The sequence below is a fragment of the Echinops telfairi genome, unplaced genomic scaffold (genome assembly GCF_000313985.2).
Source record: "Echinops telfairi isolate 266 unplaced genomic scaffold, ASM31398v2 ScPeMD7_7424;HRSCAF=8462, whole genome shotgun sequence".
NCBI lineage: Eukaryota > Metazoa > Chordata > Mammalia > Afrosoricida > Tenrecidae > Echinops > Echinops telfairi.
This window is the reverse complement of record NW_022111324.1, coordinates 74508119-74522445: the sequence shown is the minus strand read 5'-3', so window position 1 is coordinate 74522445 and position 14327 is coordinate 74508119. Positions and strand designations below refer to the sequence as shown.

Sequence of the window (14327 nt, the reverse complement as noted above, 5' to 3'; positions counted from 1 at the left end):
TGAAGAACGGGGAGTGGCCCACTTCAATTCTCAACTGACCCCATGAGTGGCAAAATTTGGTACCCAAAATAAGTGGCATAGTGACACTCTCCCAGTGAACATTTTGACCATCAGTAGGTGTCATTCTACCGTAGTCTGAATGAGAGACACAGAAAGGTGAGTTCATCGGTCTAGACTACATCTAGCATTCAAATCAATTCTTTCACAGCCACACAACTGCGGAGTTCATTCCAAATATTTCCTGCTGTATCTTTCTGTATTTACACCTCCTCATCAATTCTAGGGTGATTCAAAGTGATGGAAAAAATTCTTGTTATGTGCCTTTCTTGAGTGAAATGAAAACCACTTTAGCTTGGAAGAGATCGAAATGCAAGACATAATCTTGGGAATTGACTTCTCATTTCATTGCCTCCAGCTCTTTTTGTTTCTCTTTAAACTAAGCTGGCAAGGCTCAGACCCTTGTTAAAATGTATGTGTCTGTCTGTGAGGTGGTGGTCATGTTTTAGTCTTATACATTCATTCAAAGATGGAAATTATATCATACTGGAAAATCATGTACACAGCTCTTAATGTAGTCTACTTTTAATTTAACAATATTTTAATAAAGTCAACCGAAAAGAAGTACCTTTTGGAGGAATGAAAATAAAGCTTCTTTACTATTATCTATGTAACCAGTCTGTTCAGCAAGAGATCTAATCCTTTGCATAATAGAATCCAGCTCTTCATTTTCAAACAAGTCAGGTATTTTTCCTGAATTCAAAATGTAATTCAAATCTTCCAATAGTTTCTCCTTAGGTGAAACATATATTTAATTAGGAATTAGTAAACTTTTCACATAGTCTACTGTAAACACACCAAACCGAGGAAGAAATAGTGATGAAAGAAAACTAAAACTAATTATTAAAATGCTAGCATTCTCTTAGTTCAAACCCATTGTGTTAGTCTGGGTAAACTAGGGAAACAAATCCACAGAAACTTATATATATATATGAGTTTTATATACAGGGTAAGCATGCATTAAGAAAGCATCCCAACCCAGTGCTGTCCAAGCCCATAAGTTCAACATTAACCTGTATGTCCAATACTGATCTACAAAGTCTTCCTCAATCTCACAAAACACATGCAACGATGCTGACTGCAGGAGGAAAGCCGAATCAGTGAGCATGTAAGCATCTCAGTGCTGGCATGGGCCTCCAGATGGCTGCCCCAGCATCCAGGGCTGCATCGGGGTAGGTTCATGTGGCTTCTCCTCAGGGATGTCTTGCAGGAAGTGAGCCTTTCCAGGTGAAGCAGGGAACTGGCTAAGGCAGTTGCACCTTGGTCTGACCATCAGAAAGCAAGAGACCTGAGAACTAGAAAGGCAAGGCTCACCAAGCCATTTATTTCTCTGCCCTTCAATTAACCCACATGTGATTATCGGCCAGGTTGGCACAATAAACCTTAACTATCTCACCCATTAAGCTTATTTTTTCTCAGTCAAAATAAGCTTCATTCAAATATCAGACAATATCTATTGAATAGTACAGCATTCAGAACACGATGTTAAGCATTTGGCAAGAAGTATGGAGAGGTGGGTTCATTGACACATGGGGTTGATCTTGATCCCAAGCAGTTAATAAGTCCCCAATGCATACACTGCTTGTGTGTTTGTACTGGTAAACAAACTAGAAATAACATGGTTGAGGGGTTATTTTAATTTAATGAAATTTAATCTCTATAAAATGTTCCAGTGTTAATGAGAAATATGACAGAAGATACAGAGCAGTAAATAAAACTCTACCAGAGGAATTATTATGAAAGTATGAGTCTCTTGCTTTAGAGAGTAACCCAAACATTCTTAAACACATACAAAAAAGCAGTAGCACTTCCTATCCCTCAGGACATTCAATGAGCACTGCTCAGATAGTTCCGTGTTCATGGCATTTCACTAAGAAGAGCAGTTTACAGTAGAGGTCAACAGAGGTGACATCGGCTTGCTAACTTCCTGTGTCATCCATGACACGAAGGATCTGTAATGCCTACCAAACATTATGATTATAGAGATTTCACTCTTTTTAATTTACATGGAAGTAATAATTATAACCAAAGACTACCTGGAAAGTGTTTAAATTAAGTCCAATGCTCTTGTTGTTGTTGTTAATTAGACATTTTACTGTAAATTGGATGAAGGTAGTAAAGAACAGATCACCAAGTTTTGCATTAAAACAATTATACACATTTTGTTTCACTGCATTTATTGCAATCCTCCTAATGTGCAACATCACGTAACCCACTTCCTTCTGTTTTCTTTTCTACTTTCTTACTCTTCTGTATTTTGCTCCTGGTAAATGTTGTCCTTTGGATCTTAAGCAGTTGAAGTCATTAGTGAGATTGTCCCCCTTCCAGGAACCTATAATCTCCTGATAAAGGTTCCTCTATGGTTTGGTTGAAAATGTAACAGGAGGGGTGCGTTCCGTTTCAGATCTGAAGAGTGACAAAGGGCCATTGTCTCTTGGGTACCCCTAGTCTCTACTTGACGAATGATCTCTGTCTCTCTTAAGATTCTGGATTTTGTTCCACATTTTTTCCCCACACTCTATCCAGGACATTCTAATGTGATTCCTTTTCTGAGCAGTTGGTAGTGGTAGCTGGGATGCATCTAGTTCTGGTCTTAGGGTTGTGGAGAGTGATGTTTGCTTGGTCACTTAGACTATTGGACTGGTTGTTTCCATATGTCTTTGCTTTTCATCACTCTTCTTTCCTCTAGACAGAGAGAGACCTTAGATGGTCACTCATGAGTTTTAAAGACCCCATTTGCTTCTCACTAAAGGAGGAGGTAGAACCCTGTCCTCTGTTATGCCAGTTGAACTAGGTGTTCCCTGAAACTATGGTCCTGAGTCCCAGGTCCAGTGAATCATTTCCTCAGGGTGCTTTGTATGTATGAGAAGTTTGCATCACTTTTCCCCCTGTAAACTCTACCACGTTAATGGATATATTTGCAGCAAAGGTAAATATCCATGTACAAATATCTTCTGTCAAAACCATATTTATGTGTGAGTGTACTCCCTTCCACATGCATACAGCCTGCATTTACTCATTAGATCACCATTATTGCAGGATCAATTAGAAGATCTTCAGCTACTGAGATAGTAATATTTATTATGCCAACCTGGCCAATAACACATGTGGGGTTAATTGAAGGGCGGAGGGATACATGGCTTGGTGAGCCTCGCCTTTCTAGTTCTCAGGTCTCTTGCTTTCTGATGGTTGGACCAGGGTGCAGCTGCCTTAGCCAGTTCCCTGCTTCAGCTTGTAAGGCTCACTTCCTGAAAGACATCCCCGAGGAGAAGGCGCATGGACCTACCCTGATGCAGCCCTGGGGGCTGGAGCAGCCGTGTGGAGACCCCTGCCAGCGCTGAGATGCTTACACGTTCACTGATTCGGCTTTCCTCCTGCAGTTGGCATCATTGCATGTGTTTTGTAAGATGGAGGAGGACTTTGTGGATTGGTGTGGGACATATGGGTTAATGTTGGCCTTGGGGGCTTGGGTAGCACTGGGTTGGGATGTTTTCTTGATGTGCACTTACCCTTTATATAAGTCTCTCTTGTACATATGAGTTTCTGTGTATTTGTTTCTCTAAAGTACCCAGACTAACACAGATACTGAATAACAGGGAGTCAAGGAGTCATTTTTGACTCAATTTTAATTAATTAATTAATCCTGGGTTCCTAAAAAATTATTTATTAAATTTGAATAATGAGCTCTTCACATGGAAGCCACTGTATCTTCTGTAATCCAGAAACCTCAACCTGATCATCAGATCAAAATATTCAATTCTGGGGCAGAAGAAAATATAATGGAAGAAACCCCCCCCCAAAACTAGATATAAAGGAGTATAGCAGAAATGTCATTGTACCTAGATTTACTCTCAAAATCTGCCATGGACAACAAAAAGCACACAAACAAAAGAACTCATAACTCTAGGGAGAGACAGTAAATATTAGGTAAAACAAAACAAAAACAAAAACACCAGGATGAGAGTTAGAAACAGTACTCATAACTCAACATTTTCATAAACACTTCTTGGCCACAGATTATAATCAATATTCCCTTGACATTTTGCCACCAAGAAGCAAATGTGATTTGAGATGGTGGTTTTCTTAATTGTGTTTGGCTGTGGAAAATTTAAGTGATACAAAATAACATCTAATAAAAATGGCGGGTGATTAGTATTTTTTGCTTGGTGTAAAGAAAATATATCCTGCAAAGGAAGTCCGAAATCTGACATTAGGAAGAGAAAGAAGAAAGAAGGGGAGAAACAGAAGGCTCGGTGCTATGAGAGCACTACAGGTTACATGGTCCAACAGTGGTGTCCAATGATAGTTTAAAATTTATTTAGATATAAGGATTAAAAAACTATTTCTGATATAAAATAATTGACTTCAGATACCTAGATAAATTGCTTCTAATTCATTAATTAAAATGAAAACGACAAAGACAGGAGAAGGCTTATGTTGCAATGCTTATGCAAAACTACATATAGTGTGATTACAATTACATAAATATTTTCTTACTATTTTCTTTTCAAAAGTCAAATTTATTTTAAGTTACTCCAACAACAAATGACAAATAATAAAGACAAGAAGCACTTACTTGATCTATATTTAAATTAGCGACCATCAAAACAGTAGGGTTTTCATCTAATCCTGTTTGAATGAACACTTTTTTAAAGTCTTCCTTAAATTCTAGGTAGGCATAATTGTGAGATACAGGCATTTGGTACAGTTTGTGTTGTGTCAAATGACAGGCCAAAGTTGTACATGTTGTTTTTCCACAACCATCTATTCCAATCTATAGAGGGGACAAAAATCAACATAGAATTCCTATATATATTATGAGAATCTTTAAATCTATACTTTTATGTTTCATTGTGCTAGAAATTTAGACAATAAAATTACCTCAGGCTATTTTTCTAAACATGCTGTGAGGTATATTAGACATTATTTAAGAATTTTATCAATTTCATTAGGTACATTCAATATTTTCACAATTTATTTTCATAGTCTCTTGAAATATATGAAATTAAAAATCAAGAAAAATAACAGATAGGTCTATAAATCTTTATGTCACTGTTTATACTTGATCTTTCATCAATAACAAATTAGGGCTTTTCCCACTTATATTGATCAGTTAAGAACTTGACAAATAATCTGGTAATAGTGGAAAACTACTGCCTTTTAAACCACTTTATTGATATATAATTTATAGGTCATTTATGTTTTAAGTGTACAATTCAATGATTTTTAGTAAACTTAGAGGTATACAAACATCACAGTAATCCATTTATTATAACATTACCATTATCCCCCCCCAAAATCCTTTATGCACATTTGAAGTCAATTCCATTCCCATTCAGTCACAAGGAACTTTTAATATGCTTCTGGTCTCTATAAATTTATATTTCATAGATATTTTATGTAAGTGAAACAACTTGATATGAGGATTTTGTTATTGAGCTTTAATAACATAGTGTGCATTAATTTTTATATTTTTATCATTGAATCTTATTCTAGTGTATGGACGTACCACAATTTATGTGTTCATTAACCCTCCAAAACCTGCTTGGATTGTTTCTACATTTTGGCTATTATGAATCCTGCTGATATAAACACTTTTATCCTTGAGTGAATATTTGTTTTTCTCTTGCTAACATAGAAGTGGAATTGCTTGGTTATATGGTAAATCTGTACAAAATGTCTAAACTGTTTCCCAAAATAGTTGTACCGTTTTACATTCCCAACAGCAACATCTAAAAGTTAGAGTTTATCACATCTTTACCAACACTTGTTACTGGCTATTAAAAAAAAAAAAAAGGATTACAGCTATTTAAACGGGTTCTCTGGGGATACCTAACGATGGTTTTAATTTCATTTGTCATGATTAAGCCCGTTGAGCATCTTTTTGTGGGCTTATTAGCTATTTGTGTATTTGGTAGGGTGAAACATCTACTCCACTATTTTGCACATGATGGCGGTTAGATTCTGTGTCAACCTGAGAGTGCGTGGGTGAAGGCTGAGGCAGAGGAAATGCAGCCTGATGATGTCTCCATAAGGGATAAACTGAGAGCTTTTGCCTTTCTCTCTGCACGTTGCCATCCTGATTGCTGGGACTTTGCCTGCCTCCAGGGGCAGATCCATGTGGGCCCCAGACTCTGAGGGCTGTGGGTGCCCTGCTGTGTTTCCACTGACCTTGGAGTCATATGACGCTCCACCCACGGGCATGTGATCTTCCCGTGTTCTGCTTCACCTTTCTGTACGATCTGCCTATGGTCATGTGAGTCTGAAGAAGGTTTTGACTAGCATTGTACCCATGGATGTAGGGTTAGACCGGGCTGGGACACTTTCTTGATATAAAATTACTTCTTGATACATATACAAGGGGTACCCCCCAAAAAACCCCAGATTTTTTTCAAAGCTATGGATTTAAATTTTTTTTTTTTTTACAAAACAACCTTATCACATTCAAAATACTCTCCATTACACATAATACATTTGTCAAATCTGCGATTCCATTCATTTTTCAAACTCATCTGTTTGGATGGCTGACAGCACCTCCCTTTTTTGGGGTCACTCCCCTACATTGTAAATTTGCTGTCCTTCCATGTACCTCTTCATTCATGGAAACCAAAAGAAGTCCCATGGAGCGAAGTCAGGTGAGTCAGGTGTGGGGGGCAAGAGAGGCATGTTGTTTTTTGCCAAAAATTGGTGTACTGAGATGGCTGTGTGAACCGGTGAATTGTTGTGGTGGCAAAACCAGTCCCTTGTCTGCCATGAATCAGTCTTAAATTTTTTTAATTAATAATTTTATTGGGGGGGCCTCTTACATATCTTACAACAATCCATCACTCAATTGTATTAAGCACACTTGTAAATAGGTTGTCATCAACATTTCCAAAACATTTTCTTTCTACTTGAGCCCTTAGTATCAGCTGCTCTTTTTTACCCTCCCTCTGCATCCTCCCACCTTAGTGAATCCTCAATCAATTATATATTATTATTGTTATTTCATATCTTACACTGTCCATTGTCTCCCTTCACTCACATTTCTGTTATTCATCCCCCTTGGGAGGTGGCGGTGTCTATAAATCCAACCTTGTGAGGGGTTCCCCTTTCTATGCCCTCCACCCCTTCACCACCCCCTCCCCTAATGATATCATTCCTCCCACTACTGTTCCTGAGGGTGTTATCTGACCTGAATTCCATGTACAGACAGCTCTTATCTGTACCAATGTGTGTACTCCAGGTTAGCTGGATTTGTAAGGTAGAACTGGGTTATGGTAGTGGAGGAGAGGAAGCATCCAGGAACTAGAAGAATGATGTGTATTTTGTTGGTGGTATACTACATCCTGAATTGTCCCTTAATCAGGCCTTTTTTGTAGCACACTGTTATGTAATCTTTTCATAACCCCTAAATAGAAAGCTTGATTAACAGTCTGACCTGGTGGAATGCACTTCAAATGCACAACAAGTGGACAGTTTTGTCCATTTGGGAAGTTGATGGATGTCCTGAAAGAGGTTTGTCATCAATTGATATTTCACCTTTTTTGAAAGGAGAAAACTTGAGTCCCCCCGCCCAAAGATCTGTCCTTGTAAGCTGTGTTCAACATCACAACAGTTTTTGCGGCACTTTGAACCCCAAGCAGAAAACAAAATTGGCAGGAAACAGCCGCACGCTGTTCTCTTAAATTGGCCATTACTAAAATTGAGGGTCAAGTGAAACTGCTTTTATGAAAAGATTCACTGTGACCACAGAGAATCTTCCCAGGTGATGCCACTGCATGCACTAACTTAGAATGAGTTGCTCAGTGCTTGCCTAGTGGAAAAAATGCATACTGCAAAAGCTCTGCCTAATAAGAGTTTTTTCCCATTTTGTTGGGGATACCCCCTCGAATGCATATCTCTGGATTTGTTTCTCTAGACAACGTGGCCTAACACATTATGGTACTGGGAGTAGCGTGCTAGAAAAACAAATCATGACTATGGAAAGGGGACGCTTGTCTGACCTCTGCCTCATGGCAATCACATGGAGTTGGGCTTTCCTTAACCTTTGGAAGGCCAGAGGAGTTCAGAGAGGGCTTTGAGCTTAACTCGGTTGTTACCTGGAAAGGACAGGTGAAGTAAAACTTTTGCTCCTTAGAAGCTGTCATTAGTTATTCCTACCTGAACTGGAGCAAATGCATATGATGGATTTTGGGTTGAAGCTCATGGAGAAAAAGCACCTTTTGATTTTTTCAGAGGCAAAAGCTATGTTGTTTAGTCAAAATGGATGACAGCAGGCTAGGCCCTGGTTTGAGCCTGCCTGAGACCTATAGCCATGTTGCATATGAAGGGAACAGTTTCCCTAAGAAAGTTTGAGTGTTTCAATAATTCTGTTTAGGATTTGGCTAGACAAGGTTTATATGGATTTCTCCTACTTACTGAGAAATAAGATAGAAATAATGAGATAGAAATGAATATTAAATTATTTTTAGAGAGAACTGGTAAGAGTTCACTGCCTTCAGCCATTGCAATTGGATCTGCTAAAAAGGACATTAGGACTTACATGCAAGCAAAGGCTCTTTGCTTGAAACCAAGGTAGAAATCTTAGAAAAGGTAAGCCCCACTTGGTGCTTTGAATGCCATGGCATTTGCTTTGAAAAGCAGTTTTATCTAGGCCAGAAAAGTCTTGGACTATTAAAGAACTCTCCTCTCTAGGACTGAACTTTAAAGGAAGCCTGCAGGCAGCCTGAAGTGCTTGCTAGGGACCTCCTGGATCTACTTGTTGGGTGGAAGTGGGGGAGATGCCGAAATGGACAGACTGGTTAACTCTGGTCCCTGACATGCATGAACCAGGCTCATGGGGACTGGAGGGAAGACAAAAACAAGTTGGCTGCTCTAAAGCTTAGAGTTATGAGGAACCTGAGCCTATGGCATGACCTAGCCTGAGGGACAGGGTCATTGAGAATTTGTGAAGGAACCAGTGGTCTGAATGTGGAGGGGGTGAGGAGGTGTGTGGAGAACCTCTTAGCTTGCTAAAGCACCTACTGACCTAGTTTGCAATGGCTCAGGCTGAGGTGACCCTAAACCTACCAATGAAGAAGAAGAAGAAGGACCCTGTGAGCTGGTGTACATTGCTTGTGGGCTTGATGGATGGTCTAGATCTGACTATGCTTATGGATGCAGACCTACATGAGTTTAATTGGTTGCCGATTCTTCACATCGAAGAACATGCTTGTCTCGTCAGAGCACTGGGTTGATAAAAATGGCCAGTTTAGAAATTAGTTATGCAAAACGGGAGGAGATCAAGGCATGATGTGGCTGACTTATAAACACTCATAAGTGAAGGAAGATGTTGATAGGACTATAATGTAGGGGTCCCCAAGATTTCCAATGTTAGACATAGAACATTTTTTGTTTTGTTATGTATGAAATATAAAGTTTAAATGGGCCTATGATCCATGCGAGCTGGAAAGACCTTTAACACATTAACTGACCCATGAAGTGAGTAGGACTGAGCTCTCTCTCTGCAACTGTGGGGGCTGCTTTTCTGTTATAATGACCTTCATAATATGAACTTCTCTACTTACATACATTCACAAGTGTCCTAGTTTTGCTTCTCTAGCGAACCCAGCCTATATACCCATTAAAAATAAGCTTTATTTTTTAGATTAGTTTTTGGTTTAAAGAAAATTGTACAGAAAGTATGGTGTATCATATCCCTTGTGATGGTTAATTTTATTGTCGACTTAGCTAGGGTATGGTGACAGTTGTTTAGTCAAGCACTAGTCTAGACGCTTTTATGCAAGAGTTGATGTGACTAAATCAGTTGGCCTTAAGTAAAGCATTCTACCTACCATACTTTAGTCAGCTGCAGGTCTTAAGAATTAAAATGTACATATGTAAATACATTAATCCATAAAAATAGAGGTCTTGGCCGATGTACATATATTTATACAGCAATAAACTGACGGAGGTAGGGGATGGACTTTGGGCCTCTGCCCATACCCCCTCCCTCAATACAAGAACACTTTGTTCTAACGAATCGGCAGTCTGAGATGCTCACCCTCCCGACACGATTGCTGAAGACAAAACAGGTGCATAAGCAAATGTGGTGAAGAGGACGGATGGTGACTGGCTATTAAAAGATACAGCGTCTGGGGTCTTAAAGGCTTGAAATTACACAAGCGGCCATTCAGCAGTGAAGCAACAAGTCCACATGGAAGAAGCACACCGCTGGTGCAATCATGAGGAGTCATAGGTACCAGGTAATGGGCATCAGCAGAAACATAACAAACAAAAACATGTTGAGAATGAGAGGGGCTGGAGCAGAGATCCAAAGTCCATCTGTAGATACTAGAACAATCTCACCACAGAGGGCCCACAGGGAGGGGATGAGTCAACAGGGTGCAGTAAAGCATCAATGAAATGCACTGATATATTCCTCTGGTTCCTTGAGGCTTCCTCACCCCCCACTACCATGAACCCAGTGCTGCTTCTCAATTCAGACTAGACTGGAACATGTACTCAGGTATAGAAAGGGATGGGAGCTCAGGACACACAGAATCCGGGAGTGGGAATGGTGATACTGGGAGGGTAGGGGGGAGCGGGGGAGAAGGGGAGAGGAAGGGAGAAAGAGGGAACTGATCGCAACGATCGACACATAACCATCCACCAGAAGAACAACAGAAAAAATGGGGGAAGGGAGATAGTGGTCGGTGTGAAAGATGAAAATAATAACAATGTACAATCTCCTGGGGGTTATGAGGGGGGATAACAAAAAAAGAGCCGGTACTGAGGGCTCAATAGAAAGTAAATGTCTAGAAGAGAATGAAGACAACATATGTACAAACATGCCTGATTCATTTGATGTATGGATTGTGTTAAGAGTTGTACGAGCCCCCAATACAATGATTTTTTTTTAGAAAAAGAAGCATTAAAAATAGTTTTCCCTCAGATGTATTCTACTTCCAGATTATAAACAGATATCTTTCCAGAAGTCCTCTATCACTCTTCACAATAGCTAGGGATTTTTTGAACATAATACGGCAAGAATCTCCAGCTTGTCAACTGACCTCTGGATTTTGGGAATCAAGACTTCAAGAATTTCCAATATAGGGCCTCACCTACAGAGTTTTAGACTTGTTAAATAACAAAACAAAACAACAGCCCCCCCCCCCTCACTGAATCAATTCTGATTCATGGCAGCTCCCTACCATTGCATGGGTCAGTTTCTTAAATTCTATCTATCATCTCTTATTGCTTTTATTTCTCTAGATCATACAGATGAAAACATTTCAGTACTGAGAGTAGTTCTAGAGAATAGAATTTCAAAGGAGAGCTTTCTAAATCGGTTTTGGAATTTCTGGTGTTTGTTCTGAAATATGGTTAGTTTTAAAAGCACTAATGATTTTACTTCTAATAATAAAGCCGACACTAATAGTTCCTCTAATACAAAGGAGCTCTGGCAACACAATAATTCAATGCTCAGTTGCTAAGCAGTGGCTGGCAGTTCAAATCCACCAGTGGTTCTGCAGGAGAAAATACCCAGGGATCTGCTCTCATAAATGTAACTGCCGAAGAAAGCTGTTTCCAATAGCAAGCAGATGGAACCAATCCAAATGCCCATCAAGAAAAGAAATGGATAAAGGACTTTTAGAAAAGACACACAATGGAATACTATGCATTGGTCGAAAATAATAACAAAACCATGAAATACCTCATGATATGGATAGAACTGGAGAACATTGTGTTGAGTGACGTCAGCCAATCACAAAAGGACAAATACTATGAGGCCACTGTTACAGAGGGGAAAAAAATCAAGATGAAGACTTTCATAACATAGGTAGCAAATTTTGGAGTTTGCCAAAGGGAGAAGGGAGGGAGAGGAAGGATGGAGCAATGGGCTAGATGGCTGAAGGTTGATGACCTGAGTAGTGGAGGATGGTGACTCACAGGATGGAGAGGGGAAATCAAGGAGCAAGGAGTGGGGGAAGGGTGGGCCTTTAGGAAATGTGATTGGTACTTTAGACTGTGGAATGGGTAGATGATCTTAAATATAAATCTCTACCTAAGTTACTATATATATGATACAGTATACATAATAATCTAGATATTCATATGAATTATTATTCATGTATTCATCAATTCATGAATATATTATTACTGTATTCTATATTATATACTATTGTTATATATAGTGTATATATATATTATTCATAGTGTATATAGACTACATCAATAGGAAACAAAGAGAGAAATACAGTGTGAAACAGTTCTACTCTGTCATACAAGATTACTATTGGCTGGAATCAACTAGATGGTATACAATGGTCCATGACATGATGCAACACTAGATATATGCATAATATGATCCTTAAATATTTCTGATCAAATACTTAGAAACCCTGGTGGTGCAATGATTAAGCATTTGCTATGACTTGAACATTAAGTAGTAAAACCCATCAGTTGCTCCACAGGACAGAAGCCCTGGCAACATGCTTTTACAGAGCTTAAAGACTAGGAAACTCTATGGTGGAAGAGGATTCAAGACGGTTGAGGAGACAGAACCACTAACCAAACCCTCGAAAACAAAGATTTGAGAAACCAAGTGAAATGGTTATGAATGACAAGCCAGGAACCCAGAGCTTCAAAGGAAAGGATAAAGAAGCATATCAAATACACTGAAGAGAATGGTGACGAATAAGATCACACAAAGTATGTATGAATTGTTGAATGTAAAACTGTTGATAAGTTCTCTTTGACTCCTGATTTTAATAATTTGAAGAGTCTTTTTCCTCTAGTGTAGCTAAAGATTGTCAATTTTGTTGACAAGGAAGCAATTGTTTATGTTGCTTTTCTACTTTTTTCCTCTAATCATTTTTGTTTCTTTCTTTCTGCTCGTTTGGGGTTCAGCTTGGCTTCCTTTTTGTAGCTCTCTGAGGTGCAATGCTAAGTTGTTGATTTGAGATTTTCCTCTTCTTAGACACAGCTATAAAGTTTTCTCTAACATGATTTAGGCATGTTGCTTTGGGGTTCATTTATGTTAAAATATTTTATAATTTTCCCCACAATTCTTTCACTCATTGACTTTTTGAATTTTTTTCTTTCAATAATCGACTATCACTTGTAAAATTTTCACGTATCTGTTAATTTCTCTAATTTCCTTCTGTTATTGTTTTTTAACTGAATTCCATTGCAACCAGAATACATATTTTGTTTGAGTTTTAATTAGTTAAAGTACATGGTCTATCCTGGAGAATAACTTGTGTGTGCTTAAGAAAGATATATATTCTACAGTTTTGAGTAGAGGGCTCTGAAGATGTGAATTAGATCAATTTTCTTTATCGAATTGTGCAGGTCTTTATCTTGGCTGATTTTATGCTCAGGTGCTGTATCAATAATTGAGATCAGAGGCATTGAGATCTCCCACTATTATTATGAAATTATTTATTTATTTCATTACTTCTGTCAGATTGCGTTAATATATTTTGGGGGGTTGCTGTTAGGTGTGTAAATATTTATAATTGTTATATCTTCCTGGGGATTAATCTTTTTTATCATTATAACATGTATTTCTTTGTTTCAAACCACGGGTTTTTTTGCCTTAAAGTCTATTTTGTCTAGCACTAGTATGCCCATTTCAACTCTCCTTTGGTAACAGTTTGTATAGTTTATCATAATTCATCCTTTTATTTCAACCTCTTTGTGTCTGTGAATCTAAAGAATGACTCTTATTGACAACCGATATTTGGATTTTCTTCTCTTAAAAAATATCCAGTCTGACAAGTTCTGCCTTTTTATTGGTATATTTAATGTACTTACTTTTAATATTATTGTTGGTATGAGTTAATGTATAGCTGTAATTTTTGTTACCTGTTTTGTTTATGTTTCATGTTTTTTCCCCTGCTTCGATTCTCCTTTACTATCTTCTTTTGCATTAACAATATTTTCTAGAGTTCCAACTTAAATATTTTTTATTATGAAAAATAAGGCTTTGTGCAAAGGTTTACACTTCTAAATCAATAAGTGTACTGTGGTTTAAGGCATGACTGACCTTCAAAGATACTTTGTTAATACCAAGGATACACTAGAAATAGTACAAGATCCATAAATTTTATCTTCACCAAACGCCTTCTAGAATGAAAAAAATTTTTTGTTCCTCTCCAGTCTGTTGTCAGCTGGTGTTGAGTCAGTTAGAAGTCACACTAACCGTAGATACAATAGAACAAAACTAATGTAATCCTTTATGCGACTCAATGATGATGGTTTTCCAAAAGTGTATAGATACATACATTTGTATAAATGAGATA

The 14327-nt window shown here is 38.2% G+C and overlaps 1 protein-coding gene across 1 annotated transcript in view; it reads right to left on the bottom strand.

Annotated features, from left to right (window-relative positions):
* Window positions 1–14327, bottom strand: part of DNAH14 (dynein axonemal heavy chain 14) — a 387990-nt gene that overhangs the window by 121116 nt on the left and 252547 nt on the right. Inside the window, exons 53-54 of the mRNA XM_030887822.2 lie at window positions 4634–4831; window positions 626–790 (exon numbers count right to left, since the gene is read on the bottom strand). Of these exons, the coding sequence (XP_030743682.1) occupies window positions 626–790; window positions 4634–4831 (363 nt within the window). The remainder of the gene's footprint in view (window positions 1–625; window positions 791–4633; window positions 4832–14327) is intronic.